The following is a 17,169-nucleotide window of genomic DNA, read 5'->3' on the forward strand; positions in this document are numbered from 1 at the left end:
AAAAAAAAAAAAAAAGAAAAATAGGGGCACATGTCCACAAAGCAATGCATAGGTGCTTTTCATGGCAGCTTTATTCATAATAGCAAAAACACTGAAAATAACCCAAATACCTATCAACAGAAGAGATAAGCCAATTGTGGCAAATACACATAAATGGAATACAACTCAGCAGCAAAAAAGAACTACTGAATCTCACGCAACAAACGGGTGAATTTCACAGAGATTAGGTTGAGTGAGAGATGACAGACACAAAAAGTTGAATTTATTTATATGGGTCCTCTCTCAAGTTCAAGCAAAAGTATTCCACGGTAAGAAATGTCACAAGAGAAGTTCCGTTGTGGTAATCATTGAAAAAGTAACAAGAGAGAACTTTCTATAGTGATGGAATATTCTAGTTTTTCATCTAGGTGATAATCACACAGATGAATATATTCATGTAAAAATTCGTCCACCTCTGGAACTAGAGAGTGATGATGGTGTTTACAAAACACTGTGAGTGTATTAAATGCCATTGAATTTTATACTTTAAAATGGTTAAAATAATAGACTTAATGTTATATGTACTTTAACACAATAAATAAAATTCATCAAGCTCTCTACTTAAGATTTGTGTATTTTATTATACATATTATACTTCAATGAAATTGATAACACAGAAAAATCTTCATTATCAACAAGGAGGCTTGTAACAGAGGATATGCTACTGCTTCTACAGGAAAATTTTCTCCATGGAAACATACCAGGCAAATTTTTTTAGCCCTAAGTCTGGCAAATCTTTTCTGCCTCTTCCTGATCCTTCACTCTCCAAAGTCATCTGCCAAACCGTGCCCTTAAACAATATTAAGTAGACTAAATATTTCTCCCAGACCTTCGATTAAAATTGAATTGAGGCTCAAAAAGAACTTGGAGCCTCTTCCTTTCAATGTGCTGCCACTTGTCCACGTTTTTAGGCTTCAACAATAACACCAGAGTGCAAAGCACAAATGTTTCCCGTTACATTTCTGGAAAATTTCAGTGAGTGTCTAAGATGCCACAATCTCTCTACCCTCTTAAAACTCACCCAGACACTAAACAGACCAGCCCAAGGAAGGCAAAGTGCTCTGCCTGAGGTTATGTTGAAAAACTCCAACATGCCTCAAGTTATGCTGAAACTCAGATGACAGCAGTGATTTTACACCAGTGAACAATGCGATTTTGCAATAGTGACCAGTAGGCTCATCTTCAACACTTTTGTGAAGAGCAAATCAGAAAGAGCTCCCAGCTGCAGGCCTGCCTCTTCTTCCAAGTGTATGCCACAGGCAATGTGGCCCTGGGGAGACGTCCATGGTGAAAAGAGGGGTATGTTGGAAGCTCCAGTATGCTGCTTTTACTGGGAAGAGTGGAGACGAAGAGGAAAAGGAAGAAGGATTCTCAAGAAGCTCTGCAAGATGGTTGCAGTTGCTGGCTTAGGCTGCAGAGTAAGGAAGAGAATCCGGCACACACTATGTGGTACATAATTTAAGCTGCAACTGAATAATAGATCTTTCGATCACTTCATGAGCAAAACAACTAGCAGCCACTCTTGGGCTCCCAGTTTGTCTTTTTAAAAAATGCTTTTCAGAGAGAATTCATTGGATCTCTTTTTAACAGAAAAAAAAGAAGAAGAATTGAAGAAAACAAACACAAACGTAGCTTAAGGAGCACAGAAACATTTTAAGATGATAAGAACCAATAGAAATCATTTAAAATGTTCTCTGGGCTTTATACACAAACACTTAGAACCCTCAGAATCTTAGACACAAAAGACTTGAAGATGATCAACTTAACAACTCATTTTCTGATAAAGAAATTGAGAACTAGAGTTACAAGACAGCAAAAGTCACTCAGCTAATCAATGGTACAGCTGATGCTGCTTCCATGCCATGACAAAAATGGTCTGGATGAAATTCTGTAATTTTTTTGAATAAAATTTTCTGAATGAAATTCACAGTTCTTACAAATCATCATCCACTCACTATGTAAACGTCAGGAATCCACTGTCCTAATTTCTCAATTAGTCTCTTATTCCTATCCAACAAGACTTCCCCAAACCAAGTCAGTCCACCATTTAGTGGATGTGGTTGGTGCTCTGTCAGCTCCTGTGGCTATCACGATGACTCAGACCAAGGAGGGGCTCAGGGCTGATGGGAAGTGATAAGGGCTAGAATAAATACTAGCATGTGTATCCTCACCAATCATAGGCAAGAACGCAATTGATTCAGTCAGACTGCATAAGGGTAAGGGAGGAACCAGGCTGCTAAAACTGAGTTCACCAGGAATTTCCTTCCAAATGATTCATTCTTTTCAAAAACAGAAATGTTTAGTTTTGCTAATTAATTCCCTCAAATAATTTCATCGGCTTTGCCAGATACACTTAGGAACCATCTTCCAAGGACTGAAAGCGGAATGGTTGTCTCTCTTGAAGCCTACATTACTTACGAGCCTGTCCCCATTGCAGAGCTCCACCCAGGTCTCAGATGTGTCCCCCTCTAGAAGGCATCAAAGAAGAAACACAACCTAGAACTCAGAACACTTCCTTTAATACTCTGATAGAAAATGACTCTCAATAAATAGAAACAAACAGCTCCAAGGGGAACATTATTTCCCCCTCAGAAGAACCTAGAAAATACTTGAAGCTACACATCCTGGAAGTGTTCATTAATTCCTATGGATGACTAGAAAGTACTGTTCTCTCTGTTTACCTTCAACTCAAGTGACAAAATCCAAAGTACCAACAATGTTCTCACATATCTCCATCAAAGCTGTTAATACGATGGCAAAGGCATAAATGGATTTTAGTCACGATCTATTCATTACAGTCATAACTGTTACCTACCAGTAAGAATAACTATTCTAATAACTCTCTCCCACAATGGGTGACAAACATTCCCTCCAAATGCCTGACTTGTCACTACCTCATATATTTAGTCCCATGGTTATATTGGGTGTCTATAACATGAGGCATACTATAATTAAAGTTTCCAAAGATGATACCTTGTTTTCTCTGTGAACATAATACATATATTTAATGTGGCTGATTAAAACCTACAATAGAAATAATAATTATCACACAAATTAATTCTGCAGTCCATGTTCACATACACATAGAGGTAAAATTTAGTAAACATGTATATTCAAGGATGTGACATAAGATATTTGGCATGATTCATGGTATGATTTGAAATCTTTTGGTCAGCCTAACTTCCTAAAACACAAATATTTGATTCATGGAAGATCCATCAAGAAATTCACTTTCACCACCACTGCTGTTTCTGCATCCCCATATAGTAACTGGAACAGAAATAAAATAGAAACCATAACCACTGATACTCTAAGTTGGCTAAAAGTTAAACATTCATTATTACAAATTGTATCTGACTATGGTCTGCAATATACAATGGTGTGTAAATGGTTAAGGAAAGCTACATTATGTTTTTCAGGTTAAAAAACCTGATTTAACTTTAACCAACTGGCAGAGGCACTAAACAAATATCTGTGCTGATTTTAAATGACTAAAGTACAAGTTACTAATTGAAAGCTTGGGATTTCTCATAAATGCTGTGAACACACATATCACTAGAGATTCTGGTGACTGAAACAGTATTTTCTCTTCTCCTTGTTTTATTCACCTGCCATGACCATGCATGCTCTAGGTCAAAGCAGGGCTACTTTTCTACCTCAAGGCCGCCAGTTCCTACAAAAATGTGAAAGCCTATTTTACAGAACAATATGAGCTTTATATATATATATATATATATATATATATATATATATATATATATATATATAGAGAGAGAGAGAGAGAGAGAGAGAGAGAGAGATTTAAAAAAAAAAACCACCACCTTATCCAGTTAGCATTTTTTGGAAAGACTTTGATAAATGTATTAAGGTGAGGCTGTTTTGCTGTCCACATTTGTTGGCAATGAATCCTGAGTAAGAGTCACTTGATAATAGAGTTACATCCCTCATCAATGCCAAAATATTTCCTCCCCATCACTCTATCATATCAAAAATGTCACACTGACAGACCTTTAAAAACTGCAGAATGGCTTGTGGAAGCAGAGAAAGGAATGAGAATTGGGCCAGACATTAAAACAGCTTCACAAGTATACTGTCTGCCACCACATCTAAGAGATCTGGGTGGCTAAGAGGAAGATGCACACGCTTAAGACAGAAAGTCCATCGACTTGCCTCGCTATTCTAGGCCATTCTGTGTTTGACTTTCTTGAAGGTATGGCCGAGGTATGCCTCTCTGTAAGTAAGGGACACACTCTTATCAAGGGCTGTGCACACCTCAGATGTCAAGGGCTTTTTTTTTTTTTTTTACCATTTTTGCCTTAGCTTCATATTACTCATTCCCAGAATTGATAATTTTTCTTAAGGCAAACTCACTGCTTTATTTAATGTTTATTTTTGTCTCATTCTAAGCAATCTAACCATGAAATAAATGAATGTGGTAGCTGGCTTTATGTGTTTTATTCCTAACATATAATATTCATGCATCATAATTGAAAAATAGAATATGTATCTCCCTGTACCACCTGTAGGTCTGTCTGTATACCAGATTTTGGAAAGTAGTGTTCTGGGGATAGCATAAAAGGTAGAGAAAACGCTTAATTAAATGATTAGGTATTTGGGGGGTATGACAGTCCTTACTCTGTCTCTTCTGAGAGCTCACAGTTTACCCAGAATGATGAAGCTTTAGTTGTTTAATGGCCAGCTGGATGATGGAGACACTAATCCCTTTAAAAAACAGAATGGAGCTGTCACTGTTACAGGTAGCCATTGCCCCAGTTTGTGCAGGCCTTCTGGGGCTCTAGCTGTCAGTCACCAAGTTCTAAGAAGTGCTTTTCCTAATCAAATGGAAAAAGTGGGAGCAGACACTCTCCAACTTGGAACTCTGCCTCTCATAGGACAATTTATGCAGCATACTAGCTCAATCAACTGCTTTCCTAGGTACCGTCCAAAATTAAAACTAGTGGCCGGGCACGGTGGCTCACTTCTAATAATCCCAACTACTTGGTAGACTGAGGCAGAAGAATCACTTGAACCCGGGAGGCAGAGGTTGCAGTGAGCCAAGATCATGCCACCACACTCCAGCCTGTGAAACAGCAAGACTCCATCTCAAAAAAAAAAAAAAAAAAAAGAAAGAAAATTAAAACTAGCTATTCCAATACTGCATATTGGAGTTCCATGCCTAAATTTTTTCCCACTGCTATTACATAGTCTTTTCAAAAAGTTTAATAGTAAGTAATACCACCTTAGACCCTCCCAAATTTACTTTCTATATGGGCATCTACTAAAAATGCTGATGGCAAAAATAGCCCATTAAATGTAGGTGAGGGTAAAATAGGCCCTAAATAGTTTTTTAAACCTTAACAAAGTTTATATAACCGTTGGTGTGTTTAACCCACTAAATGGGTATTAAATCTAACCTCTGAGTCTGTGTTTCTGACCCTGACTCTTGGATTTAGGATCAAGACACAAACTCAGTAAAACGCCTGAGAAAATTGTTCTGCTTCCCTCCACTCCCATCTGGGGCAACCTTACCCTCAGACACTACCACATCCCAAATCATGTTCTCTGGAAAATCAAGGCTGGTTGGTCCAAGGCCACTCTAGTAAGCAACTGTTGGACCCCTGATTACTGCTTAGAGTCAAATCAATGAGGCATGTTATTGGGAATCAGCTCTCAACCTAGATAAATTCATCTGCAGCTACAACTGGTTAATGGGATTCGTTCTAGAGATTAGGCAAGGAATTCCCTGGTGGCTCATATTCTTGGTAGAGCATATTGAAAGTTTCAACAGTGGCTGGGCGCGGTGGCTCACGCCTGTAATCCTAGCACTTTGGGAGGCCAAAGTGGGTGGATCATCTGAGGTCAGGAGTTCAAGACCAGCCTGGCCATCAGGGTGAAACCCCATCTTTAAATAAATAAATACATAAATAAGAAAGTTTCAGCAGTGACTGAGAACCCTTCTACCTCTTCACCCCGCCCCCACCACACCCACACCTCATGCCACGCCCCAACCAAATCTGCATGACTTTTTAAATTACTATTTATATTACTAAACACATTATTGTAAACAGGACTAAAGTGGCCCCACCTAGTTTCAAGAACTATGTCTCCTAAAAGGATAACCTTCTTACAGAGAGAAAAAAACCTTGCTAACCTCAAAATCTCTCTTGCCTTCAGTAGCATGCAGAAAGTTCTCACAGTTGTCCTGAAGAGAAATGGTTGGCTGTGAACTTTTGTCAATGTACAAAGAACTAGATCAAAAGTTAAATGTCGGCAGAAGTCATTGCAAATGCAATTCCCCTGGGGGTGATATAAAAATTCATTGGTCCCTAGCTTATTGAGTTTTTAGCATAAAGCGCTGTTGAATTTTGTCAAAGGCCTTCTCTGCATCAATTGAGATAATCATGTGGTTTTTGTCTTTGGTTCTGTTTATGTGGTGAATTACGTTTATAGACTTGCGTATGTTGAACCAGCCTTGCATCCCCGGGATGAAGCCTACTTGATCATGGTGGATAAGCTTTTTGATGTGCTGTTGCAATCGGCTTGTCAGTATTTTATTAAAGATTTTTGCATCTATGTTGGGGAGCACTACACACTGGGGTCAGTTGGGGGGAAATAGGGGAGGGACGGTGGGGGGTGGGGAGCTGGGGAGGGATAGCAGGGGGAGAAATGCCAGATGTAGGTGATGGGGAAGAAGGCAGCAAATCACACTGCCACGTGTGTTCCTATGCAACAATTTTTCATGTTCTTCACATGTACCCCAAAACCTAAAATGCAATAAAATAAATAAACGGGGAAAAAAAAATTCATTGGTCTTAAGCCTATGAATGTCTCAAAAATAATTATGGGGTGGCATGTTTACTGGGAAACTGGTTCACTTCTTTTACAGGGAAAGTCAAGTTATTAATACATTAGGGATTTCTATGGCTTTCGCCCCCACCCCAAAGTTTTGCTGTGGCATTCAAGGCCTTTCAGTTTTTTCCTGGACACCTACCTGGCACCTCCTACTTGTACCTCTAGATCTCATCTCCCTTATCAACCCAGGACCCAGCACTTAAAGAGTTTTCAGTCCCCGTTTTCGTTCACATTACTAACTACCATTTTCTTGGCATCCGCTACATGCCTTGTAGTCTATGTCATTTCACTCAGACCTCGCTCAGCCCCGTAAGGTGGGCGCGTTATTGGCCCCATTTTCTACAGTGGTTTGCACGGTGAACCACTGTAGAAAGTGCCCTTCATTCCCAGCAAGAGTTCCTGAAGGGAGTGCATATAGGACCAATCCCACTCTGCTGAATTTCCCTATTGCAGAGTGTGCATCGGTATCGGTACCGCACATTCTCCTCCCTCAGCCTCAGGAATCCCGACAGAGATAGCAGAGTACAGTCTAACAGTTTCAGGTCCGCTAGACTCTTAAATGCAGAAACTGCGTCTTGTTCATCTTTGTATCCCCCCACAGTGACTGGCACGGGTAGGGCTCATTCAGTATTATAATAGCTGGACGGTACTGAAAAAGTTACACCAGCATTTCGAGGTGGGGAAAGTTCCCCTTCATCAATCTGCAGAAGTAGCTCTGAAAAACCACAAGAAACACCTCAAAAGTCACTGTTGCCTTAGTAAAGCACCCCCACTTCTGCCATCTCCCCACAGTGAGGAAGCTCCAGCACCCTGTCCATATTTCCAAATGGCACTCATCGGATTCTTAATTGCTTCAGGCTTTCCCAGTGGGACTGTGTAGCAGAGGCACGATCTTGCCCATCTCCGTAATCCCCACATTGAAGTGGAATTGTTCATGAAAACTTACTGAATAATCCAATTTCATTCTCTCAATCAGGATATAATGTGGTACTTTGCTACAAATACCTTTACCACTACGAATTTCACACCTCAGGATATCTCCCGCCCAGGTATGCTCTCTCAAAAAATTACATCTCTCTCTGAATTATGCTGACAAACGTGGACCTGGTTTCTCAGGAGGACCGTCAGCACACCCAGCACGGACCACCTGGGGAGCTGAAGCAAACGGCCTGCCTCCTCCCCTCTGGGATTGCCTGGGCTGAGCGGGAGTGAGCAGCGCGAGGCAATTTCTATCATGGGATGACTCTCCGCTGGGAACTTCAGAGAAACCACAACCATCATTACTCAGGCCAGACAGCTGCCAGAAAAGCAGCCCAGCCTAAGGAATGAAGCTGAAATAGAGGTGGGAGGCTGTATTCCATTACTAAGCCTGGGAGCACTCACTCCCAAGTTTGTCCACATTTCAAGAATGTTAAAACCCTGTGGTAGAAACCTCTGATTATTTACAACTTAAACTACCGAGTAAAAGCGGAAATTTGACAAATGAAGACATAAAAGGAACTGGTGACAGGTAGGATAGTAATAGAATACAAAGCATTCATCACACTCCTTTTGTGGGTTCTCCCAAATTTCCATCCCCATTCCCTAATGAAAAAAAAAAAAAAAAAAAAAAACTTTTACTTTTTTCACCTACACAAGCCTGTAACTTTGCATCACTACAGAGTGTGGTTTGAAACAGAGAAGGAAACACAAAGACATACAAGCGACCCAACAGGCACAACGAGACGCCTCCAAGCCAGCAGAAATCAAGGACGCCGGGTTCAAGATAGTGTCCCCTACTCGCGCCTTAATCTCTTGCCCAAATGACTTCGGAGTAGAGTAAAGGTTCCAGGAGCCCCGGAGGCCACGAGCCATCAACCTGGCCGGTGAAACCTACCGCTCCTCTGCACCCCACGTCCAGCTGGGAGAATCCTCGCTTCCTACTGCGCATCGGAGAACAACTTCAGAGCAGCCCAAGAGCAGAGCCCACCCGCCTTTCCACTCTGACGCTAGCGACCCTCCTCCCAACCGCGCGGCGCAAGGAGGCACTTACGCGGAGCCAACCTGACAGCTCCCGCCGGGGCTGAAACCCGCGATCTCTTCGTACCGGCATCTCGGGCGCAGGTCCCGCGTAGGCGCGCAGCTCTGGGCCCAGCTTCTGCTCTTGCTCCTACTCCTCCTGGGCACCAAGGGCCAGCGCCCTGACCCCAGCCCAGTCCGCCGAGGTACCAAGCCCGCGGGGACCCACCCCTTTGTCCCTCCTCCCGCGGCTGCGGCGGCGTCAGCCCGCCCCCGCGCCCGCCGCCCGGCCCGGGAAACTCTCAAATCGGCCGCTACCACCTACCAGCCCGTAGGGGGAGGGCCCGCCGGCGCCGCGCCTCCAAGGTCTCCGCGGCGAACCGCGTCAAGCGTGACTCCCAGCCGTGGGGCGCGCGGCGGCGGGGGCGGCGGCGGCAGAAGTCCTAGGTCCGAGCGGCCAGTGGCCCCCACGCCTGCACCCATTCACCCCCGCCAACCCGATGGTTCGCTCCTAGGCGCGCACTGAAGCGAGCAGGTCCCACTCCGAGCGCGTGCATCCCGGGAAGCGCTGCTAGTTTGGAGAGCTGGAGTGAGGTCAGGGTGCTGCTGGCCAGAGTGTCCAACACAATCAATACATACACGGCCTTGTACCCCAGATTTCTCGGCCCAACAACTGCTTACTCGAATTCCGGGGTATAAGATGTTTGTGTTAAATATTAAAACAGGACTTTCAGGACAACATACTCCAGGTTATCTCTTTGGCACATTTCCAACAACTCCAAAAGAGATTGAAACTCCTCTCCCATCATCAGCTTATAAAAGGTTGCCAGTAGGTCACGAGTGCTTATCCGATAGGATTCATTTAATGCAACTCAGGGTACTTACTCGTTTCAAAGTCCTCTGTGTGCAAAGAATTGTGCAGTTAGGTAAAGTGTCTATTTTAGGAGTATATAAATTAATTTGGAGAATCCAAGCAGGTACTGATTTAAAATATAACTTTGGGTTTGAAATCTAAAAAAAGAAAAAAAATCCTGTAGGAGAATAGTTTTGCCTACCCTGCTCTTCCCTAAATTAGAAAGCAAAATTCGACCTAGGCTCACAAGTAGAAGGTAAAAGGTGTGGTCCGCCCCAGAGAAGATGCGGATGCTAGGCTCTCTCTCCCTGAAAAGTTGCTTCACTTCCTGCCTGATCAAAACAAGTCTAGCAGTTTAGTGGAAAAACAAGTCCAGTAGATGCCTCTTCAGAAGTGTTATGCTTCTGGCCTCCTTTGGAGTAACTAAGTCCACACCTCTGGATAGAAAGCACTGTGAGTAACGTTTCCCATTTTGCCTCGTCTCCAGACTTAGGCATTTTGGTTGTTTTCCTGATGTAAGGTGTGGCTTTCCTGATCTAGGCACCTATTTATGAAATGTTTCTCAAATCTGGCCAGTGGCACAGTGGCTCATGCCTGTAATCCCAGCACTTTGGGAGGCCAAGGCAGGAGAATCACTTGAGCCCACAAGTTTGAGACCAGTCTGGGCAATATAGCGAGACCCCATCTCTATTTTTTAAAAATTGTTTTAATTTAAAAAAGGAAAAAATAAAATGTTTCCCAAATTAGGTGGTGCTGACTAATAAAAATAACAGCACTTGACAGCTGGCCACACATTAATGAGGCAGGCTTAGACCCACTAGTATTTAAAAAATAATCCAGAATGTGGCAGCTACGTCTGCTGACTGATTTCCTTTTTTCTCTCTAGAGCTGTACCATTCAATAAGATGACCACTTGCCACCGGAGTGTTTACATTTACATGTAAAATAAAATTAGAGGAAATAAGAAATTCAGTTCCCCAGTCACACTTGTCTCACTTCAAGGGCTCAGAAGCCACATGTGGCTAATAGCTACCCTATCGGACAATGCAGATATATAATATTTCCATCACTGAAGAAAGTTCTTTTGGACTGCACTACTCAAAATAATGAAATATTTGAATTCCATTCTTCTCGCACAACACCTGACAGATGATAAGCATTCAATAAATGGTTGTTAGAAACATGCTTCAATTGATATATTGGCTTTTTTGCTGGTGGCACTGTAAATCAATGCACCTCTTTGGAGAAGCAATTTATTAGTCATATTCTTCACACGTGGGTTTGCACGTTTTAACCCCACTTCTAGAATGTGTTTATCCAGAGAACTTCTACCCAACAGGTACTTACTGAAGACCTCTATCAACTACTTGATAAAATACTCAGGATCCTGCCTCAGGGAACTCAGTCTGTTGCAGTAAACAATCAACAAGTAATGAGAAACTATGTAAGTACTGAGATTCCTGGCAGGCTCAGAGTGGTCTGGAGGGAGAGAGTTAGGGAAGGCTTTCCAGACACAGGGTTGCTTATGCATTCTAAAGGACAGGGTGGAATGAGTTTTTGAGACACACAGAAGGAAAAAAAAGCCTTCCAGGAAAGGGGAATAAATAACACTTAGAGAAGTAAGGAATGAAGAGACAGTAGGTTTATTATTGAGGATCCAGGAGGCGAAGTTGCCCAGGCAAGTATAAAGATGGATTTAACAGTTGGTGGGGGATGGGGGTGGGAAGTGGCAGGAGGAGGGTGTTAGTAAGAATGACAAGACCGGCAAAAAATGCATTTTTGTGGGAACGCAGGTGAGAGATGACGTGGCTATGAAGTTAGGCAGTGTTAGACAAAAGGGAGCCAGATTCTAGAGAAACGAAGGAAGTAGATCAGCAGGCTGGATGACTGCCTGACTAGATAGGGGAGACGCAGAGGGAAGTGAGCCTAGGGTGACTCTCAGGTTTCTGGCTTACTTAAAGGAGATGACGGTGGCTTTTATCAAAACAAAGAACGCAGGAGTGGGAGCAGACTTTGGGAGGAGCTTGAAGAAGGATGACAAGTTTATAGACTGATTTTCAAGTGCTATGGGTCATCCAGGAGAAGATGTTCAGTCATTTAACAAACATGTATCAAGTGTGTACTATGTGCTGGGCACTGATGAGTATTTGGGTTGAGAGATTTGGGATGGAGGAAGTGATTTTGGTATCATCAATGTATCATAAAAGTTGAAGTCTTGGGAGGAGACAGTCCCACATTCAGAGACGTGATATAGATTAAGGCAAGAGAGGACTAAGGACAGGACTCATCTCTGGGAATGCTAATATTTAGGGGACAGACTTAAGTCGCAGGAACAGAGACCAAAGAGGAACTGCCAGAAAGGGAAGAAAAAGCCTTCTGGAGGAGAGTATCCTAAACGCCAAGGAAAGAACAAACTTCAGGAAGGAGTGAGAGGCTAACAACATGGAATTTTGAGGAGGTCAATTAAGGTAAGAACTGATGATGTTCATTAAATAGAGGACTACTGCTATCTTGGCCAGAGCTGTTTTAATACGAAGATAGGACTGCAGGTTAGATTACAGTGAGTGACTAGGTGTGGGGCAGCACTTCATTGTATGCCTATATCTAATAATGAACGGTAGAAACCACCGATGTCCAATTATGGGTGGCTGGGCTATTAAATTACAGTGAATTAATTTAATTGGCATAGCAGACCATCATTTAAAATTGTAATAAGAAGTCTATGCGACAAGTAGAATGATAATGCTACAATCATCAACAAAAAAAGAACACCAATTACATCTAACATAAGATGATGACAGTGACAAAATTATTTAAAAAATAAAAGAACTTGGAAGTATGCAAAAAAATGATTTCATGAAAAGATAGGATTGTGCATATATTTTCTTTTTAAATTTAGTCATTGTTTGTGCAATGGACAATTTTTTTCAACACTTTTCATGTATCTTACAATATATAAGGTCTCTGAAATAGGTTGGTCAGCTGGGTGCAGGGGCTCATGCTTGTCATGCCAGCACTTTGGGAGGCTAGACGGGAGGATTGCTTGAGCCTAGGGTTTTGAGTCCAGCCTGGGCAGCATAGTGAGACCCTGTCTCTACAAAAACTAATAATAAAATAAAATTAGCTGGGCATGGTAGCATGTGCTTGTAGTACCAGCTACTTGAGAACCTAGTGGGAGGATTGCTTGAGCCCGGGAGTTTGAGGCTACAGTAAGCTATAATTGCACCACTGCACTCCAGCCTGGGTGACAGAGCAAGACCCTGTCTCAAAAAATAAAATAAGAAATAAGGTGGTCAGAAGACCTCAAATTAATGTCATAAGCTAAATGCCTTTTAGTCATAGTTTCTCAAGAATGTAGAGATTCGTGAGAAAGACATATGTATACGTGTGTATATACATAAGAATATATGTGTATATGTATACATCTCCATGGGGAACTGATGATGTTCATGATGATGATGATGCATTTTTGTGGGAATGCAGATGAGAGATGACATGGCTATGAAGTTAGGCAGCATTAGACAAAAGGGAGCCAGATTCTAGAGAACTCAAGGAAGTAGATCAGCAGGCTGGATGACTACCTGACTACATAGCGGGAGACGCAGAGGGAAGTGAGCCTACGGTGACTCTCAGGTTTCTGGCTTACTCAAAGATGACATTGTGTATATGGAGATGTATACATATACATACCTATACACATATATACATAGTATATATACATCTGCAATATGGTTATAAAGTATCCTCAACTGGGAGCAAAGAAAACTAACATTGAAAAGTTTACACGTTCAGCCAGGCATGGTGGCTCTCGCTTGTAATCCCAGCACTTTGGGAGGCCGAGGTGGGCTGATCACCTGGCGTCAGGAGTTCAAGACCAGCCTGACCAACATGGTAAAACCCCATCTCTACTAAAAATACAAAAAAATTAGCTGGGTATGGTGGCGGGTGCCTGTAATCCCAGCTACTTGGGAGTCTGAGGCAAGAGAATCGCTTGAACTCAGAAGATAGAGGTTCTGGTGAGCCAAGATCACGCCATTGCACTCCAGCCTGGGCAACAAGAGTGAAACTCCATCTCAAAAAACAACAACAACAACAACAACAACAACAACAAACAGAAAAGTTTACAGGTTCACCGAGCAATTTAGTTAACGTGTACACTGTAAGGTAGACTGGATCATAACTCCTTTAACAAACCTTTCATGAGTGCCTACCACATACCCTGGGGTAGCTATAGAGAAGATAAAGTCTATTTATAAAAGGGAGCTGCTCGCCATGTGATGAAAACAAAGATACGTAAACACATGCTGACACGTCAGGAGAATTGCTTAACTGCATGTATGACCAAAGTGCTGAGGCAGCAGCTAAAACTCCAATCGAGAGACCTGCCGTTTTTTCAGTAAAGGCCTAGTGTCTTCTCCTTCTTCCCCGTACCTGCTTCTCAGTAGCCTCATCCCTTCTCCCGCTCTCCTGGCTCCTTCCATTTTCCTCAGTCCAAACAATAGTACCAGTAACCACCCCAGTTCACCCGCAGGCTTCCTCCCACAATAACCATACCACTCAACGGCCCCTCAGATTACTTCCGGGAGAGCGGCATCTAATGTTCTGCTTATACCCTTAGGCTTTCACTTTTAATTATTATAAATTACTCACTTTTTTTTTTTTTTTTTTTTGAGACCAAGTTTCTCTGTTGTTGCTCAGGCTGGAGTGCAATGGCGTGATCTTGGCTCATTGCAACCTCTGCCTCCCAGGTTCGAGCGATTCTCCTGTCTCAACCTCCCAAGTAGCTGGGTCTAGAGATGCCCACCACCATGCCCAGCTAATTTTTATATTTTTAGTAGAGATGGGGCTTCACCGTGTTGCCAGGCTGGCCTTGAACTCCTGATCTTAGGTGATTCACCTGCCTCAGCCTCCCAAAGGGCAGGGATTATAGGCATGGGCCACTGTGCCCAGCCCTCTTGCTCACTTTCAAAATTTGTTAAAGTCCTCTTCTTTTTTGGGGTGGGGGTAGTTAACTTGTATGCTTCCCAGATTCTAAATGGCTACAAGACTGCTTTCAGTTGTATACAGAGCTGCTTCTAATGCCATATGCCCTCTGATGCCTACCCTCAAGAAAAAACAGACCTCTGAATTGAGATGCTCCTCATTCAAATATGTGATGGTTCTAGAAATAGGGAACAAAACTGACTTTATGGCAATCATAGATTTGTAAAGGCTACAAAGACAGCAGAGTATTTTCAAGCTATCTTCCAACACAGATGAACACATTCTAAACCACTGTAAGAACTCTCAGGCCTCCTCCATCTTTGAGGCAACTGAAGAGTCTTGCTTTTCCTTTAGAAACATTCTGTGGATCACTCATAAGCAATTTTCAGACTACCTGTCTTCAGGATTGTTTCCATATTTTAATATTACACAGAAAGAGTAGTAGGCTGCTGTAAGTTGCTACTTTTCAATTATTTTAGGTTGGTGCAAAAGTAATTGCAGTTTTTGCCATTAAAGCCAATATGTTGGTATCTACATTTCTAGTATCTCAAAGAACAGAACAAATTTTCACGTAAACCTCCACCTTCTCCTCCTCCTCCTCCTCCTCTTCCTCCTCCTTCTTCTTTCTTTTTTTGACAGACTCTCGCTCTGTTGCCCAAGCTGGGAGTGCAGTGGTGCAATCTTGGCTCACCACAACCTCTGCCTCCCAGGTCCAAGTGATTCTCGTGCCTTAACCTCCCAAGTAGCTGGGATTACAAGCACTCTGGGAGGCCAAAATGGGAGGACTGCTTGAGCCCAAAAGTTCAAGACCGGCCTTGGGCAACAGAGCAAAACCTGATCTCTACAAAAGAAATTAGCTGGGTGTGGTGATGCATGCCTGTAGTCCCAGCTACTTGGGAGGCTGAAGCAGGAGGATGGCTTGAGGCTGGGAGGCAGAGGTTGCCTACCCGAAATTGCACCACTGCATTCTAGCCTGGGAGGCAGAGGTTGCCTAGCCGAGATTGCACCACTGCACTCTAGCCTGGGTGACAGAGCAAGACCTGTCTCAAAAAAAAAAAAGGAATTAGCTGTGCAATTCAGAGTCAGCTGTGGCCTGAAAGGATGAAGGAGCTGAGGTGCTCTAGACGGGTGTTTGGGGCAAGTCCTGGGTTGGAAGGAGACGGCCGTAGTCTAAGCTGACCACATGCAGACTCCTAGGTGACTTATAGGGCTGATCTGGGTGTGCTCAGGCTGGCGGGCAGAGGCCATGGTGCTGCTCCTCCTGGAGCTGAGGCCGAGCATAACCCAGCTCCAGTCCTGGAAAGTCAAGACGCATCCTACAGTACACAGTCTAGTTTAGACGTACCTGCCGCGGAGAGTGCTCTGCAACGTGGAGGAACACTTCTTCCTGGCAGGATACCCTGGTCCTCTGAGGCACTCCCAGGTGCTCTGAGGTATGACAGCTTTTATCATGTTACTGCTGTTTACACTGCAGAATATATGAAAGCCACATTCTCTTTTCACAGATAGAGACCCCCTATTAACCCTCCACTGAGAAACAAACACACAGAAGCAAAAACTCTGATCAACAATGATTGATTAAATGCATATTAAGCACCAAGAGCTTTTCATATACTACGCTAAGTCATTTAATGTAGTGACTATATAGTCAGTATTATTGCCTCTGCTTTATACATAAAGAAACTGTGCTTCAGAGAAAGCAGTTTGCCCAAGGTCATCTCCCCAAGCAGACAGTGAGTAGAGAATCCAAACCCACCAGGTATGGTGGCCACACCTGTAATCCCAGCACTTTGGGAGACCAAGGTGGGAGGATCGCATGAGTCCAGGAGTTCAAGACCAGCTTGGGCAACATAGGAAGACCCTGTCTCTACAAAAAATAAAAGTAATAAAAATAAATTACACTGCATGATGGTATACCCCTGCAGTCCTGGCTACTCAGAAGGCTGAGGCAGAAGGATTACTTGAGTCTGGGAGGTTAAGGCTTCAGTGGGCCATGACTATGCCACTGCACCCCAGCCTCAGCGACAGAGTGAGACCCTGTCTCAAAAAAAGAAAGAATCCAAGCCCAGCTCTGTTGGATTCAAAGCCCATTTACTTCCTGGCTTTCTGGCTCCCATATTTTTTGCCTCTACCCGGTAAAACAATTGCATGGGGTGGGAGGAGAGGTGTGGTTGTTATTATTGCTTCCCTTTTAGCTCCTTTTAACAGAATACATGACGATTTTTGCTCTCACAGCAACTGAGGTGAGTTTTATACAAGCAATGCTGGGGAATCAAGTTTGTGAAACTCTTCCTATGAAATATTAAAAAGGTCAATGCCACAAATGCAATTTGACTCCCTTAAGTGAGAGAATCATTGATTCAAATGTTGTTCTGTTGTCTAACTGAATTTCAGAGCTCCCTTCACCCCCAAAATACTTTAAGAAAAACACTTCAAGGCCGGGC

General features: G+C 43.0%; 1 protein-coding gene across 6 annotated transcripts in view; it reads right to left on the reverse strand.

Moving 5' to 3' along the window:
- TJP2 (tight junction protein 2) overlaps nt 1–17,169 on the reverse strand; it is a 138,690-nt gene that overhangs the window by 73,181 nt on the left and 48,340 nt on the right. For 2 of the 6 annotated variants that reach the window (XM_017543431.2, XM_017543427.2), the window contains exon 1: nt 8,924–9,276. The exons of the other annotated variants lie outside the window; for them this stretch is intronic. In XM_017543431.2, the coding sequence (XP_017398920.1) occupies nt 8,924–8,983 (60 nt within the window). In that variant the 5' untranslated portion in view covers nt 8,984–9,276. Of the gene's footprint in view, nt 1–8,923; nt 9,277–17,169 lie in introns of those variants that run through there. 6 annotated transcript variants of the gene reach the window in all.

The sequence above is a fragment of the Cebus imitator genome, unplaced genomic scaffold (assembly GCF_001604975.1).
Source record: "Cebus imitator isolate Cc_AM_T3 unplaced genomic scaffold, Cebus_imitator-1.0 Scaffold155, whole genome shotgun sequence".
In the NCBI taxonomy this organism is placed as follows: domain Eukaryota; kingdom Metazoa; phylum Chordata; class Mammalia; order Primates; family Cebidae; genus Cebus; species Cebus imitator.